Source organism: Balaenoptera physalus (genome assembly GCF_965194825.1).
Source record: "Balaenoptera physalus genome assembly, chromosome: 18".
NCBI lineage: Eukaryota > Metazoa > Chordata > Mammalia > Artiodactyla > Balaenopteridae > Balaenoptera > Balaenoptera physalus.
The window spans coordinates 9,976,155-9,994,261 of NC_138899.1; the positions used below are offsets into that span (position 1 = coordinate 9,976,155).

Consider the following 18,107-nt stretch of genomic DNA (forward strand, 5'->3'; position numbering starts at 1 on the left):
GAAAGGATGTGCAGCAAGTTATTAAAATACAGTAGCTGAAACCGATGCACTGATCGCAGGTAGTATGCCTTTCACTAAATGTAAATTGGATGCTTCTTTGTAACTCAGTAGGTGAACTCAGAATTTTGATGGGATGGGGGTGAGGGTTGCGGTAGAAATTGTAAAATCCTAATTCATGGGATAAGAAGATTTTTCTAATTTCGCATAAAAACTTTGCATACTTTACGAATTCGGGAGGCATGCTGAGTTCGTAACAGCTCTAACGATCAGTGTAAGAGCTCACAAATAGAAAACAGCAAGTGTAGTCTCCTGTCAAAAAGAGAGCTCGGGAGAAACTTTCGATGTCGGTCTTCTGGATGTGGCTGAGACGCCCTCTGTTGGCTAAGGGTCAGTCTCCCTCTGGCATCGTGCACTGCGGTTTTACACGCTCACCTCTCTATTCTCACAACTCTGAAATGCACAGTTGAAGGAAAAGCAGACTACAGAGGTGAAATCATTGTGTGGGGCTTATAAGGAGTGGAAACTGGGGCCAGGATTCAGAAGTGGTGCCCACTGCTGTCATTCAAGGGTATAAAAAATGTCGCCCGATGCTCTGCATTGAATTAAAGCTAGATTTGCCTGCATTGCACCACGCTGCTCCGTGTCATTCATAGCCGGGCCCTTTGGTTTGTGTAGCTGCACACGGGACTGTCTCATTCACGTCCCCCCAGGCTCCAAGTGTGTGGTACCAGCTACTCAGCCAATTGCCACCTTTGATGTGTGCCTAATGAGGATGTCATTTGGTTCTGCCTTTCAAAGCGTTCGAGTTGAAAATCCCCCTCTTTGGGCCCCAACACTACTCCAACTCACAGAAACATGGAATTTAGAGAGAGAAAGAAAAATAGAGATCATATTGCCCAGCCCCCTGTTTTACTTTAACACATTCATAAATGAGTTTCTTTAAGCCCAACAGTGTGTTCAATTTAATACCACGTGGAAAGAGGAAGATGGGTCTTTTTAGATGCCTTTGAGCCATGCCATGGGGCAGACACTGGGAATTGTAGATCGCGGGCTGAAGCTAATCAGTCAGTTAGCAGAGTTTAGGTACTGCTTGCTCAGAACACCTTCCCAGGCCCTCTGAGCAGATCTGATTTCGATTTCAGACAAATTCAGTCCTAAGGTAGCTCACAATTCAGCAGCATAAATGAAACAACATAAAATGTCCCATAACTGAAGGCAGGTGCATAATTAATTGCAGCTCTCTAACTTAGAGGAATGGCTGAAATAAGAATAACAGGAGGTCTGCTTACAACACTGGTCGTAGCGCTGTTCGGAAGGAGGAAAGAGGCCCCTTGGCCTGAGAAAGGGGAGTGTGGATGTTAGCTCAAAGGGGTGCCTAGGGAAAGGGGAAGAGCGGAAGAAATCATGTAACAGACATTAAAAACATGACCAGTTCATTGGAGATATAAATTTCTAAATTACGTGAACCGTTCAGGAAAGATTTTTTTCGGCAAGTTTTTTAGGTGGTCGTGTATGAGCTACTTCCTATATAACACATTTATTCATTTTTTTATTCACTCATTCAGCATATTTCTTTGAGCGTTTACTAGGTGCCAGACGCTCTTGACCCTGAGGACATAAGGAACTAAATACATAAATTAAAAACTAAACATATGAAGATTTCTACCCTCATGGAGCTCACATTCTAATGGTCATTCCCAAGGTATATAAATAGATTTCCAAATATACAGGCAATAGAGAGATTTAAAGATATAGACAACAGGTAAGCTTTGGAGGCAATGTTTTCACAATTCAGAATTATGCAAAATTATGTCTTCCCTAGAAAATGGAAGCCTGTTTAAAAGTTCAAAGTCTATGCCAGTAATACATATTTTTTAATTTCCCTACTATAAGATAATATGCTTGATTAATAAACTTAATTTCACAATAATAAACTTTCAGAGGTTTTCATATATTAATGGTCAGATGATACCACCATGCTTATTATTCTTTTGGATCCTTTCAGAGTTCAACATTCAAAAATATCTAGTTTTGTTTAATAAAGGAATGATACTCATGTCTCTATGTTCAGAGAAGAGTATTTGTTTGCAGTTAGTGAGAAAAAGTGGTTTAGCATTATTAATATAGAAAAAATTAATTTAAAACAAAACTCATTATTAGGAATAAACAGTGTAATTAAATAATGACAAAAGAAACTAATGACCACAAGAATATAGAATTCCTGAATCTCAAAATATACAAAGCAATATTTAACCAAATTATTTTAAAAAGCTAGCAAATCCAAAATCTGATGAAAGATAGATAGTAATGTATTTCTCTAAGAAACTCATAAATCAGAACAAAAAGTACATGTTAGATTTGACACGATGAAAACATTTGGTCCAATGGACATATAAAGATCTCTGACTCTGACAATTTGAGACTATGTATTACTTTCAAGTACAAAATGTATCATCTACAAAGTCATAAAACAGTAATTACCAAAGAATTGATAATGTACACATGTTCTCTATCATAATTTTAAAAGATAGCAAAAAATTCCCCATAATTTGGAAATATTAAGACAGCATTCTAAGTAATTTCTGAGTTAAAGAAGAAATTAGAATAGAAAATCACAAAGCATTTAGACAAATCATTGATAAAAATTACATTAAAACTCACAACGTATAGATAAATCAGTAATTAGATGGAAATTTATAGCTTGTAAGTGTACATGTTAGAGAAGAATCAAATAGTGATGATTAACATGCCAAATACACAAATCAATAAATTATAATCAGAGCAACAAAGTGAAATAGAAGAAAGTGGAAGGAAGAAAATAACAAAGATAAAAGAACAGAAATTAGTGATATAGAAAATAAAGTAACTTATAGAAAAGCTCAAGAATGAGAAAAACTGGTTTGTTGAAATAAATTAGATTGATAAGACTCTTACAGGGGTGAGCATGAACAAAAATGTGGAAAAACAAGCTATGGTAAGTATAATAGTGCCATCATTGTTACAGGGATAGAAAGTTAGGCTTACAGAATAGAACAGAAAGCCCTAGAAGGGACCCATGTGTATATGAAACAGAAGTAGCACAACAAGTCAGTGGAGAAGATGAGACCATCCTTAGTGGTGCTGGGATAATTCATTGATTGTCTAGCTCTCAGAAATTAAACTGACATTTCTACCTTACAGCATACTCAAGAATGAATTCCAGATGAATGAAAGATCCAGCTATGAAAAGCAAATTTTAAACCATTTTTAAACCATGGAGAATGTGTTTTTGACCCTGGAGTAGCTGTAGAGTTCTTGACATTAACCACAAAGTGAAATCCATAAAGAAAAAAATTTATAAGTCAGATTACATTAAAAGGAAAAGTTTCTGAATGATAAAAGACACACTAAGCAAAATTAAAAAAAAAAAGCAAGCTAAGACTAAGAGAAAATACTTACAACTCACATAACTGACAAAATATTAGTATCCAGAATATATTAAGAATTTCTACAAAACATCAAAAAGTAAATATCCAAATACAAAAATGAGCAAAGAATATGAACAGGCAATTCACAAAGGAACACACAGGAATCACCTTGTATACACACTGAAAATGTTTCGTCTCATTAATATTAAAACTAAATCAGATACATTTCACACCCATCAAATGACCAAATTAAAATGTCTGATAGAGTCAAGTATTGGCAAGAATATAAGGAAATGGGAACACTTGTAGAATGAAACCAATTTTCTTGGTTATTGCTCTTTGGATAGCACCTTGGAAATCTCTGGTAAGTGTGGAAAAGTGTAAACTCCTAGACCCCAGCAGTTCCTTTCCTAGAGATTTACCACAGAGCAAGATGTTTACCATGAGACAGTACCTGTGTGTTTATTGCAGCATTGTTTATAGTCCATAAACCTAAAATGAGAACTTCTGACATATCTGTACAGTGGGATACTGTGTGATCAGTTAAAAAACTAATCAGATCTAGTATCTAGTTGTATGGAAAATGTAATTTTCAGTGAAGATAAAAACAAACTGGGGACTTCCCTGGCGGTCCAGTGGTCAGGACTCTGTGCTTCCACTGCAGGGGTCTGGGTTCGATCCCTGGTCGAGGAACTAAAATCCTGCAAGCCGCGGGGCGAGGCCAAAAAATAATAATAGTAAAAAACAAACTGCATAAATTGCCACGTTGGATACCATTACAGAAATTTATAAAATTAAAAACAAACACATTCTTACATATTTATATATACATAAGCAGCAAAAGTCTGAAAACACAGTGAGGAGGATGTACCCCTGAAAGATAGTTAGCTGTGTGTCAGGAAAGGCAGGATGGGAGAGGGGAGGTGGGATTCTCCAGTTTCTTAAATTATATTTCTGCCTTTGTAATATAATGTAATGAAATGTAATATATTCAAGTGCATTTTAATGATGCGCTCTATTATATAACAAAGAATATCTGATCTCATTTAACCGATTGTCACAGCACAAATTTCTTAAATATGCAGTTCTCTGACCGCGTACCACTTAAAAATAATTTCACGATTGCATGTAACAGAATGATTTCTAAAAAGACACAATAGCCTTAACCAGAAGCAGCAGCATTGATAAGCTATCATTTTGCTGCAGTTTTTTCTACTATGAAAGGAAACTAACCACTGTTAGAGTATCTCTTTTAGAAAATATAATCATGTAGAAAACCTTCTTTAGATTTTTCCCAAACCTGAATATTATACATGTTCAAAGATGCCAACTGAAGGCTGCTGAATCATCTCTGAACCCCCGGCCCTCTTTTCTGGAACTTCTCTCAAGGCCACGTTTGAGAATTCTGACCCTGTTTATCGAACCACCATGGTATTGGAAGAATATCTTTGTTTTAAACCCACATTAGTCCTGTTTGTGTCAGCAGCCCATTTGCGATGTCCTTGGTGGGGAGCACATGACAAAAGGTCTTTCTCTGTTTTCCTTTGTTTATTAAGGGGACGGCTCTGCTGACTGTAGATCAGAGAAGATGGGAAGATTTGAAGAGCCGCCTGAAGATAGCACAGCCTCTTCATCTACCACCGCGCCCGGGTATCAAAGATGCTCTGATTTTATTCATGTTGGGCCCTAGTGTTCATGATTCCCCAGGAGTCTAAGATTTCAATTAAAATAATCATCATGAGGCCACTAGGCGATTGTGCAGAAGTTAATATAAAAACAGGCTCCAAACTACAGATCTCTCCATAGGCTATTAAAATCAACCACCCAAAGGCCGTGCTTCAGTGCTCTCGGGATAAGCCTTAATGAAAAAATGAATTGTTAAATAAATATATTTGTGCTTGCCTTTTAAACATATGAGTGAAATGTATTAAACTGACAGAAATTGAATGATGCGATTCTCCTTCCAATGCAGACGGTGTCATGCACCGTCGTTTTAAATATTCAGACCCAGCCATTCCTGCAAGACACTTCACAGTAGATTGAACTGTAGGAGAAAAAAAAATGTAATGGGTTTTAAGACGAGCATTAAAGAAAATGAAAGGCAAGAACGTAAATGTGACCGATGTCTGAAATGCCCTTGCCTAAACCTTTCTTTTCAGATAACGATGGTTTTAGAGCTAAGATGTATGACATAACCCAGCATCCGTTTTTTAAGAGGACAATTGCATTACTCGTCCTGGCCCAGTCGGTGTTGCTGTCCGTCAAGGTACTTTATTTCACCCTAACACCCTGGGAATGAATTTTTTATTCATTGGTGGGTCCAAGAACACTGCAAGCAGCCATGTCCACTCACAGTCTACATTTATAAAAAATTTAAATTCACAATCACGTTCACATGGGTGGAAGAGGGGAAAGTCTTTCTGTGTCGATGGATGCAGGCACAGACCTGTGTGCTGTTTCTCTTACAGTGGGACGTCGAGGACCCAGTGACTGTTCCTTTGGCAACCATGTCGGTCGTTTTCACGTTCATCTTTGTTCTAGAGGTACAGTAATGAGTCAACTGGTGCTGGGGGCTGCAGTGCACATTTTAAAGCAAAACAGCGTCCTCCTTCGATGGCACTTCCTCTCACCTCTGCGTTCCGTTGCTTTTGATGTCCTTTTCGGGGAACAGAATGCTCTTAGTATATTTCCTTTTCAGGCTGTTCTGCTTCGCTTGAACAAAGACTTCACTTTATATTTCCATTTTTCTAACTGCAAGAATTACTAACTGCTGTTGATGTATCTGAATGTTGGCTTGTCTAGTTATGTGAGTTCAAATATTTACAGCAAACGGCACAAACCACTGTAATTCAGGGACTCAAAATTCAATGTGGTGGCAGAGGGAGTTGGCCCAGACAAGATTATTTTAATATGTGGTCCACATCACATTGCTTTCCAGTGCAATCTTCTTGGAAATGCAAGCAGATTTTTATTTTACCCTGTACCGGTTGATGTTTCCCAAAATCTATGGTCTTTTACTTGAGGAAGAAAAATGTCTTGCTATCAGAACTATCTGATATTTTACTTGCTATCGTAAAAAAAGGGGAAAAGAGTGTAGAGAATATAGATTTACATATATACACAGACACATCAGTAACAAATTCTTCTCTTTGATTTCTACATCCTTTATAAAAATAATGTGCCTCAGGTTAGTACATTTAAATATATGCTGAACACTCAGCCTCAATTCACTGTCTTCATTGTTTTTCCCCAGGTTACAATGAAGATCATAGCGATGTCACCTGCTGGCTTCTGGCAAAGCAGAAGAAATAGGTACGATCTTCTGGTGACGTCGCTAGGCGTTGTCTGGGTGGTACTTCACTTTGCCCTACTGGTAAGCGCATCACTAAAGTTTATTTTAGTTGGTAATTTCAGCTCAGGTAACCCTGTTTCCAGTCTCATCTCACTCCAGGTCAGGCTACTCTCAAGGGTCAGGTTAACCTCCCTAAAATTCAGCCTTGACCGTTACGGACCCTCGGACATGCTTGCACCCACACACACACACACATACATGTGTACGTGTGCACACACTTGCACTCTTCACACAGACAAAAGCTGGCCCCTCAAAGTCCTAGAGCCTGCAAGCCAGAAAGAGAAGGTCCTTCAAGATCCTCTGGTTTAACCCTCATTTTCTCAAAGGATAAAAAACAAGAGAGAGAGAGAGAGAGAGAGAGAGAAATGGAAATCAAGAGATGAAGAGACCTGCCTAAATTCACACACAAGCCAGAATCAGAGGACCTGAACCCAGTTCTCTAAGTGGAAGTGTAGCTTCCGTGCCACTACATTATAATTAGGGTTTCACAGTATGATTCTCTGATACTTTGCTGCCTTATTTTCTCCCAGACACCCAGCTGCCATTTCTCGAAAGCCATCATTCCCCATCTCAACACCTGAGTTCTCATTGTTCTGCCTAAAATGCGTTCAGCCTCCCCACCCTCCATTCAGCTCAGACTCTATGCCATAGGTGTACTTGATTGTGATCATGAGCCGTGTTGTCCAGTAGAAATAAAATGTGGCCTGGATGTTATTTTAAATTTTCTGGGAGCCACATTTAAAATATAAAAAAGATATAAAAAAAGAAAGAGATGACATTAATTTAATAATACATTTTTAACCTACCATTTCCAAAATATTATCATTTCAACATGTCAGAAATGTAAAAATTATGAAGGAGTGAAGCTACATCCTTTCTTTGGTATTCAATCTTTGAGTGCGTACTTCACATTGACAGCACATCTTAATTTAGACTGGCCACATTTCAAGTGCTCACTGACCACATGTGGCTGCCATGGTGGACAGCACAGGTCCAGAAGACCTGGTTCCTAATCCAGCACTTCAATCAAGTTATTTGTCTTCAGTGATCTTTTGTTCCCTGCTCTGAACTGGGAATATATTTTCATAATTTACCTAGTCCATGTGTGCATTATGAAGGTCAAGTATGTGAACTTCTTCTAACTGTAAAGATTATACAAGCCCATAACACATTATTATTTTTTATATACAGCAGGTTCTTATTAGTTATCTATTTTATACATATTAGTGTATATATATCAATCCCAATCTCCCAGTTCATCCCACACCCCCCATAACACATGATTATAAATACTTTCTTCTTTTCTTCTTTAGTCTTCCTTGATCCCACCCAGAAGTAATTGGGTGGGATTACTTTGCCCTGCTCTTCTGTCCACTCTCCCATCCTCTCCAGTGTTAGAGTCATGCAGGAAAATAATCCCTAATGTTACTGACCCTGGCTAGCTCAGTCAGTAAAGCATGAGACTCTTAATCTCAAGGTCATGGGCTCCAGCCCCACGTTGGGTGCCAAATGGGTGCCAAATAAAAGCCAATACTCAAAAAAAAAAAAAAAAAAGCCAATACTCGAGATACAAGTGTTGGTAGGAAAGGAAAGGTTGCTTTAGTCAGGAGGCCAGCAATCTGGGGAGAAGATGGACTCATGTCCCAAAGAACCAACTCCCCACTGCCAGCCAGGGGGCGGGAGCCTTTAAAGGGGAGTCTCAGGGTTGTCTAGGTTGAGGGAGGGGACTGTGTGCAGAACAGCACCGTCAGCTCTGACAGGCATCTTGAAATTGGTCGTGCACTGATCTGAATATTACTTATAGCCCTTGAGGAGGAACTAAAGGTCCCTGACTTTGTTTAATGGCTAAAGTATTATTATTTTGTCTTGTTTGACTGCTTTCCTTTGCTTCTGCATTTTCTCACTTCTCCAATTAAATTTATTCTTTGGCTAAAGTTTTTCTACAGACAGGAGGCAGGCAGAGGACATGGGCTGGGGGTAGGGAGGTGGGGTGCGGTTCTGTCCCAGGAAGGCCCCATAGGGTCCTGCTCGGTTACACTAACACAGAGAACCCCTTTACACACCACAAAGGCTTTGCTTTAGGATGAAATTGCTGTGCTCAGGAAGACACTGAGTGTCCTTAAAACAGTTGTTACCTTCAGCATCAGGGGCTGTACCAAGCCCAGGTGGGCTCTGAGTCACCCCAATTCATTTCCTTAAACAACAAATGATCCAGAGCACTAAAAAGCTGCAAGTCACCGTGCCAGCAATTGAGAAGAATGTAATGGGCAAAAACAAAGACAGTCACTGCTCTCATGAACCTCACAGCCTGGAATGTTAGATCGGTATTCATCAAATGCCCCCAGGTCAGTGAGAATTACAGCTATGGTGAGGGAGATGGAGAAACACGTGTCCCTGTGATGACACAGGAGAGTGCACGATGGCTTCATCAGAGAGATCCTGGAAGGCATCCCTGAGGGAGTGATGATTGGGATCAGTCTGTAGGGCGAGGGGAGAACATTCCAGGCAGCTGCCCCTGTGATGGGAGGGTTCAGGAGGATAGACAGTTTGACTGGAGTAGAAGGAGCGAGGGGAACATGGTACAGGATCTGGGTGGGTAAGAAGGTGTCAGACCTCTCACGAGCTTGAAGTCATCATCCCAGAAGCTGTGGGATGTCATCCCTTCCAGAAGGCAAAGGGAGACGGTATCTACAATAGGCTTTAAGCTAACGTGGAAAGGAGGAGCAGCAAAGCCCATGTTTGTATCTTTTTCCAGACAAATTGTAGCCAAAAGCTATTCGGTCCAAACAGGAGAATGAGTAAACTTCCTAATTCTGGGTGTCCCCAGAGAGGATATCACACACCCGCAAGACCAGCTTGCCTCTCTGCCTGACTGCTTCTGCTCTTCACCAAGAACCTGTGGTCCCGGAAGGTCGTTCCTTCTCCACTCTATTTTGCAGTGGACTGCTGTGAAAGAAGACGCAGTCCTTGTTCCCATCCAAAGATGCTTCTGTGCAGACACATTCATTTCTTTGCAGCTCACCAAGGATCTTGCCTTCCTGGGGGCCATCTGTGACTGTTGTCATGTGACTAAGCAAGGCTCCCAGGGAATAATCACGCCTTGGCATCAGCTTAATGCCACTGTCGTTATTGCACTTGTAGCCGGTGGGGTCTTTGTTCTCAGATGAAGCTTTCTTAGTCATAGAGCACACCGAGTCATCTGTTTTTTTTTTTTAATTAGTTTTTATCGGAGTATAGTTGCTTTACAATACTATGTTAGTTTCTACTGCACAGCAAAATGGATCAGCTATACATATACATATATCCCCTCTTTTTTGGATTTCCTTCCCATTTAGGTCACCACAGTGCATCAAGTAGAGTTTCCTGTGCTCTACAGTAGGTTCTCATTAGATATCTATTTTATATATAGTATCAATAAGGTATATGTATCAATCCCAATTTCCCAATTCCTCCTACCACCCCCCTTTCCCCCTTGGTATCCATACAAGAGATATTACCGAGTCATCTCTTGCTGCCAATCACACACTTGAAGGAAGAGGTGGATGTGTTTCCGAGAGGGAGGACTTCTCTGAAATCAGCTCAGACTAATGTGCATGTGGCCGGCTTCAGCTTCCTTCAGAGAGAAGGAAGTTGAAACTGACCCCCGGCAATCTTTTCCAACACCAGCACCCCCTCTGGTTGTATAAGGAAGCCAGGATTCTTTTATCCCCTGTTCTCTCGACTTCTTCACTTGCATTGTTATCCTAGAGTTTTCTTGCTCCTCAAAGGACCTGGTCACTATTTTATGTAAAATAAGTTTTAAAATACAGAATTCAGCTGAGCAAAACAGAGACGAAAGTTTCATTTAAGATTTGATTTTATAGCTAATATTTATTCATGAGTTTTGGCAGTGACCTTTTCAGCACCTTTTTAAGATACATTTCTTAGAGGAATTTTCACATTTTATTAAACTCATTATTCAGTAGACTTCACAGAAGACTTAAAATGAAAAATGGAACTGTAACAAGATTTTTCGTGCAAATTACGAGAGGCTCTCCTCTGTTTAAATTTCAGAACGCGTACACCTACATGATGGGCGCGTGTGTGATTGTCTTCCGGTTTTTCTCTATCTGCGGGAAGCATGTAAGTACATTGTGAAGATGCTGTCATAGGTCATGCATACACTGAAGAAAGGAGTGATGACTAACTGACTTTAGCTGCCCTTCTGGGTCTCCAGGGCTGCAGTTAACAAATTCCTAGACATCATAAGTCAAAATGCGCAAATAATCAAATGAATCGGTAGCTTAATTGTCTTGTGATTCGTTTCCTGACATTTGTGTTGTTTTATTCTTCTAATTTGCAAGTGAGCTCAATCATCAACTAAAGATAACATGTCAGGCACAAAAGCAAAGACTAATGGTCTTTCTTAATGCTTCTTTATTTTTATTGTTTTTATTTTTAATAAAGTTAAATAATTTTACTGCAAAGAATAATAATCTTTAACAAATACTCATGATCCTATGATTCCAGATTTACTGATATTCTTCGTTAATGTTCAATACATTCCACATATATTTTTCACTTTTTACAGCACTGTTTTCTTTTTTGTTACTAACTTTATTTCATGTATAGTCCATATATCCACATAATCAGTATGGTAAATATTTGATGGTTATTTGGTATTTTACCATCGTTTAGTTTTGTTTTTATGATTGTCTGTTTGTGGAAGAATTCTGGGTCTGCTTGCTATTGGCCAAAAATGTACAGCCCGTATAATAAAGAATTAGGGAGGAAGAGAAGAGGAAAAAGAAGGCTTAAAATATTGGGGTGGAACTTTTATTAATTTGGCTAAAGAGGCTGAAGTTTGAAATACGAGCAGAATTTCTCTATGTCTAATGGTCTTTAATAATATTCAAATTTAATACCAAATAGGAAGCAACTTTCAAGTGATATCCTTGAGAATCACTTTTGTGCCAAACTGCTTAAATGTTACTTCCTAGGTTCACCATGGCTTAATGAAGTGAATGTTCCCTCCCTCTCTTTCTCTTTCCCCATCCCCGCCCCCCAATCCTTCACCTCCGTACAGGTAACACTAAAGATGCTTCTCCTGACAGTGGTCGTCAGCATGTATAAAAGCTTCTTTATCATAGTGGGGATGTTCCTATTGCTGCTGTGTTATGCTTTTGCTGGAGTTGTCTTATTTGGTACTGTGAAATACGGAGAGAACATTAACAGGTTGGTATATATTTATCTTTCTATTCAAATATTAAGCAAACGTTTTTAGTAATGAAATCATAAATACATATCTGCATGTTTTTTAGACAAAGATGGGGAGGGGGAAGCAATCATTTGGAAATTAAAACAAAATAAAATGGCCAAATTTTAAATGACATTTTTCTCATTGAAACAGTATGCATGCTTACTGTTAGAAAATTAGAAAATTCAGAAATAAAAGAAAACAAAAAGAATCCATAATTCCACCACCAGGCAGGAATAACCACTTCTAATATCCTGGTGAATTCCAGCAATTCTTCTATTCATATACAGCCAGAAATGATATTTATTTTTTTAATTAAACAATTTTGAGATGGCTTTGTTTTTTTTAAGCAAAACATGGGAAGTTAGGACCCTCAAATGGTTATATGTGGAAAGCATTTGTCAAAGATTGTCTTAAATTTTGTGGAACCATTTCTGAGGTGTTTTTTTTTTAAGTCCTTATACAAAAAATTAAATACAAATGTGTCTTGTTGCAGAGATCACTTATTTGATATATGGTGGCTCCATCTTTTATAGCATAATCCACATAAAAGAAGGAATCACTTCTAATTGTCAAAGCTTGCTTTCTCAGTCATTCAAGATGAATGGCAATAAATTGCTGGCACCATGCTAGGGTTGGACTATTGAGATAGCTGTACTTGGAGGCAAGTATAAATAAGAAACAAATAAGAGGGTGTAACCTTTGGAAATGGTAACTTAGCAATCACATTTGCTCTAAAATCCACGTGTTTTGGTGGTGACAACCCTTACATGACAAACCATATTACTCACATTCTGGGTTTTTTTCCCTTAAATTAGGCATGCAAACTTTTCTTCAGCTGGCAAAGCTATTACCGTACTGTTCCGAATTGTCACAGGAGAAGATTGGAACAAGATTATGCATGACTGCATGGTAAACGTCTCCTCGTCACTCGCGATGCCTTGACTTAGAAACAGATAAAACTCTGGTGATACAATATAGGCAGCGCCATCCTTGTAGCATCTAGACTGTGTACAAAACACATATCCTGGCCCTTTAGTCCATAAAATTGCATTCTTTTACATTACAATACATGGACATACAGGATAAATTTCCAGTGAACCCAACTCGAGCTATTGTAGTTCCATTCAACAAATTTGCATTATATGTGAGCATTGCTCTTTCCCTCCCATCTTTGACATTTTGGCAGTCAAGTGCAAACAGGAGAGTTCCACTTCTTTGACTTAATTCAACAGATATTCACGGAGCCCCTGGTTTGTACTGGCCCCTGTACTAGGTGCTCGGTCTTCAGCGATTCCAAGGCATTCTCAAGGAGCTTATGTCAGGGGCTCTGAGCAATACTCTCCCTCAGCTGTCCTCACTTCCAGAGCCTAATTCTTCATCATCCTTCAGGTCTCAGTTTAAAGCTCAGTTCCCTCAGGAATCCTGCCCAACGCTAAGGCTGCTGGTTCTGTGTCCTCCCAGTGTTCTGTATTTCTCCTTTGTAGTGTGTAGCACAACTGCAGTGAGTTACCAGCTTGATTGGTTTATCTCAGCTCCCTCTCACCCTCCGGACCAACTGTTACAAGAAATTTCTGCAAAGATGGCAATTCAGTGGCCACCACCTGTGCGTGGTTATTGAGCACCTGGAATGTGACTAGTGCAACTGAGGAACCAAATTTTCAACAGTATTTAATTGTATTGAATGCTAATGAACATACATTTGGATTTAGATAGCCACGTGGAGTTAGCCGCTACCACGTTGGACTGCAGGGTTCTAGACTGTCAGCTTCACGGCAGAGGGAAGGGGTCTGGGTCCTGCTCACCAGCCTGTCCCCAACACTGTCCCCAAACCTAGCACATAGGAGGAGCTCAGGAAATGTATGCATGAATGAGTGGGGACAGAATTTACCAAAGCAAAAATAATACAAGGCAGAATTAAATGAATTCTAGATAAAAACAAGCAGAATGCCATGGAAATGCAGAAGAAAGAGCTAGTCTCTCTGACTGAAAGAAACCAGGAGGTTTCTCAGAGGTGTTGGAGTTTTACTGGGCCAGTGAAGAATGGGGAGGCTTTTGATAACCTGAATCTTGTGCCATTTAATGATATTCCATAACCATGCTCCAAGAACGGGGATTACTGGCTTTTCCTTACACAATTTGAATGTGAATTTGCTGTGTATAGCAAATCTTCCTAAATCTTAACCCATTACTTAAGTCAGAGAGTTTTTTTTAAACACCTTTTTATCTGACTTTCTGCGTTTTGCATCACAGTGACTACTTACTCTTTGGGGCTAGTGGAGGTGGCAGAAAGAGGGTCTCTTGAAGGAAGGGAGTTCGTGTTCATTGTGCTTCTAAAATGGCAATGAACTTGGGATCCTACAATACCAAAAGCATAGTATAAATGAAATATTCTTTTTGATTTTTGCCATAGATGAGGTACCCAATGTATGGGCCTTTGAAAGATCACTTTGAAGTCACTTATATTTTATATCGTTAGGAATATGTTCACAACTACAGTCAGTTAATGGAAATTTGTAATCTTCTCTGCTCTCACCCTGTCCCCCCCTTCCCCGCCACGGGCCCACAGGTCCAGCCCCCCTTTTGTACTCCAGATGAATTTACATACTGGGCAACAGACTGTGGGAATTATGCTGGGGCACTTATGTATTTCTGTTCATTTTATGTCATCATTGCCTACATCATGCTAAATCTGCTTGTAGGTAAGTGATGTTCATTGAATTATTTTTCAATCTCTTTAAACTCAGGTTATTAGATAATTATGTACAATTTCCAAGTAATTATCCTGGATTGCTTGGGGTGGGTGTTTTATGGCATTAATTATAAATTGTTGCCCCTCGGTCCAGAAGCTGAAAAGACCTTTGAAAGGCATGTAAATGACAGTTGATTGCAATTTCAAGAGTTGTTCTATTTATTATGATCATTAATTTCAAAAGCTCGTCTCATGGATTCAGTTGGACAAGTACCAGGGAAGGCTACCTTTCCAGCCTTGAAATATCACATTTATGTTTTCAAAAGATATACGTTGTCCCCCCAGATGTGGGACCATCCAGAACTCAATTTGACCTTTGAAAACTGCCCTGGAACTCAACTAAGAATTGAAGCCAGCTGGCACGAGCATCTATAGACACAGAATGCGTGTTTATGCTCACGACCCTGATGTTTTGGAAAGGCAGAAGCTGGATAAATAGCTCAGTCCAAGTGTAAAACATGCCAACTTGGAAACCATACTAAAAGCCCTTTAATAATTTGGCTTATAATGTAGGTGATAAAATTCATTATTTATAATAGATGTACTTTTTCTGAAAAATGGCAGATTAGTATAATTGTCTAACATCCCCATTTTTCTTTTCTTTTCTTTTTTAGCCATAATTGTGGAGAATTTCTCCTTGTTTTATTCCACTGAGGAGGACCAGCTTTTAAGTTACAACGATCTTCGGCACTTTCAAATCATATGGAACATGGTGGATGATAAAAGAGAGGTATTGTCTCATGCCTCACCCCTACCCCAACTGCCGTACTGCAGACATTTCAGTGGTTTTGTTGTTTTCAGTGGACATGTATTGAATTTGGAAAGGCCATTGCTGAATTGCAGAAAGCTGTCGTTGACAATTTAGAAGAATGTTCAAGGAGGGGAGAGGGACAGAGTAGCTCCCCATCGTGTTCTTTCCAACCACAAACATCCTCTCCTTCAGACATTCAGAAGGTTGGCAAGGAAAGGAAACCAAGGGAGCTCTGAAGAGACCAGCTGGGGCTCAGGGCAGGGAGGGGGGTGAAGTTCAGATCACCAAAGCGACAGTGTAATACAGATTCATGATCACCTCAGCTCTCACACAGCAATTCTGATGAGAAGTGCAAAGGAGTTATTTAAGTGGTTTCTGAAAGTTATTATTTTGGACTTATTATTTGAATGTTTTCATCATAAGTCTTACCCAAGACTTCCTAGAGTTACACAAAGCAGCAGATGCTTCCTCCTCCCCCTCGCTCCCCCTCCCCCTTCTCCTCTCGCTCCTTCATCCTAGCAAACCTTCAGGCGCAGTTCTAGGCACCAGGGATGTGACAGTGAACGAGATGGCAAGGTCCCCGTGCTCACAGAGCCTGTGTTCCATTGTGGGGAGACAGACGATAAAAGGGGAAACAATAATGATTGTAATAGTTATTACTATTTCAAGAAGTTATAAGCACTTTGAAGAAGGTGGCACGGGACAGAGTGGTTGGAGGTGGGGGGCAGATGCTTTAGCGGGGTGGTCTTGAAGGCCTGGCTGAGGACGTGTTACTTGACGTAACACCTGACAAACGAGGAAAGTTCAGCCATGGGTACACCTGGGGGAAGATCTGAAAATAGTTTCTGGAAGATATGACTGTACACACAGAGACCAGGGAGCCAGAGGCAGAGCAAACGGGGTCCTGGACTAGAGCTGGGGTCTGCACCGCCATGCAGGACTTTCTCCAGCCCCTGGGCTTGCTCTCTCTCTCCTTGGCGGCCCCCAGGCACTGGTCTGGGGGGTTTTCCTCCGAGACAGTGACCTGTGTGTGCAGGTGTCTGGCCCTGTCTCTGTCTCACCTGGATCCACTTAGGTCTCTGTAACTGCCGCCTCCAGGAACCTGCTTTCCACTGACACACACGGAAGGCGGCACCACCGCTCACACGTGTAGACATTCGTAATTGACAGGAATTCACGGGTTACCAACATCCCTGCCTCTCACCCAACTCCTTAACTCAAAGTCAGAGCCAGGCTGGCACCGTAGGTTTTGTTGCCCTGAACGGAGTGACATGTATTAGGTCCTCGGAATCTGGATCTGCTCTGACCAGCAAGAGGGCAGAGCTGGGAGGCCCGTCCTGCTGGATGTAATCGTCCTAATAACAGAGAAGCACCGGAAAAGAGTGGTCTTTCCCTAGAAGGGTAACTCAGAATCCGTGGTTAGAAGTCCCCAGCATCTGGACTAAGTGGAGGATCGTACACACGTGTCGATCCCATTTTTTCTGCTTCGTGCGTTACTGACCCACTTGGCATGTGTGTTAGAGAGACAGGTGAACACGAGCTGAGACAGTGCAACAGGCAACAGAAAGAGAAGGTAGAGTAGGAGCTGGGCCCGGGGGAGGCCAAGGGCCAGCTCTGCCTCCTCCTCGGCTCCTTGGCTGCCACGTGGTGGCGGGGACGTCCCCTAGAACCAGAGATGCTCCGCCAGAAACTCCACGGGCTCGGCTCCTAATCCCGGGCTCCTCGGGGTGCCCAGAGCCACCCGGCCTCGGGGAGGCCAGAGGCTTCCTTGCCCCGGTGCTGATTATGCTAGCTGTCGAGCGCTAGCTGCGGGCTCTTTTGCTGTGAGAACGGAACCCCAAGCGAATCGTCGTGGCCTGTTTCCGAGTGACTGTGCTCTGCCACCAGGGGGTGATCCCGACTTTCCGCGTGAAGTTCCTGCTGCGGCTTCTGCGGGGGAGGCTGGAGGTGGACCTGGACAAGGACAAGCTTCTGTTCAAGCACATGTGCTACGAGATGGAGAGGCTGCACAACGGCGGTGATGTCACCTTCCACGACGTGCTCAGGTACCGCGGTTCACAGCTCCGCGTCTCAGCTGCACGGGGAGAGGAGCCGGGCCGCCCCCTCGTTACGCAGGAAGGAAGTGGTCCAGGAGGGCTGGGCGCCTGCTCAGTTCCTCAGGCCCCTGCGGTCAAGCGGGAGCGACCGTCCCCGACCTTCTCACTCATGGGTCCGACCACAGTCGGCCTGGCCCGCCCGGGGACAGTTGCCCCTGGTTGGTTGACAAACCCCATTTTCCAGACATTTCATGAGAACCCAGACGGGACAGAGGGGCAAACAGAGGCTTGGCCCTTTCTTCTCTCTGAGACGCTTCTGTATTATTCACTAGGATTGCTCTAACAAAATACCATACACTGAGCTGTTTAAACAGCAAGTTTAGTCTCCCGGTTCTGGAGGCTGGAAGTGAATTCAAGGTGTCAGCAGGCTGGGTTCCCTCTGAGGCTGTGAGGGGGGATCTGATCCAGGTCTCACCCAGCTGCTGGTGGTTTGCTGGCCATTGTTGGTGTTTCTTGGCTTGTGGAAGCATCACCCTCATCTCTGCCTTCATCTTCACAAGGCGTGCTCCCTCT

At 41.5% G+C, this 18,107-nt stretch overlaps 1 protein-coding gene and 1 long non-coding RNA gene across 9 annotated transcripts in view; one reads left to right on the top strand and one right to left on the bottom strand.

Annotated features, from left to right (window-relative positions):
• The window catches only part of NALCN (sodium leak channel, non-selective), a 282,121-nt gene that overhangs the window by 248,927 nt on the left and 15,087 nt on the right, over nucleotides 1–18,107 (top strand). For 6 of the 7 annotated variants that reach the window (XM_082434589.1, XM_082434590.1, XM_082434592.1 and 3 more), the window contains 10 exons: nucleotides 4,964–5,057; nucleotides 5,567–5,673; nucleotides 5,876–5,950; nucleotides 6,661–6,780; nucleotides 10,813–10,881; nucleotides 11,825–11,973; nucleotides 12,814–12,907; nucleotides 14,565–14,697; nucleotides 15,362–15,477; nucleotides 17,386–17,543. In XM_082434589.1, coding sequence (XP_082290715.1) covers nucleotides 4,964–5,057; nucleotides 5,567–5,673; nucleotides 5,876–5,950; nucleotides 6,661–6,780; nucleotides 10,813–10,881; nucleotides 11,825–11,973; nucleotides 12,814–12,907; nucleotides 14,565–14,697; nucleotides 15,362–15,477; nucleotides 17,386–17,543 — 1,115 coding nt within the window. Of the gene's footprint in view, nucleotides 1–4,963; nucleotides 5,058–5,566; nucleotides 5,674–5,875; nucleotides 5,951–6,660; nucleotides 6,781–10,812; nucleotides 10,882–11,824; nucleotides 11,974–12,813; nucleotides 12,908–14,564; nucleotides 14,698–15,361; nucleotides 15,478–17,385; nucleotides 17,544–18,107 lie in introns of those variants that run through there. The other variant, XR_014255981.1, reaches the window with a different exon arrangement.
• The window catches only part of LOC309647396, a 245,271-nt gene that overhangs the window by 5,340 nt on the left and 221,824 nt on the right, over nucleotides 1–18,107 (bottom strand). The gene's annotated exons all lie outside the window — the stretch shown is intronic.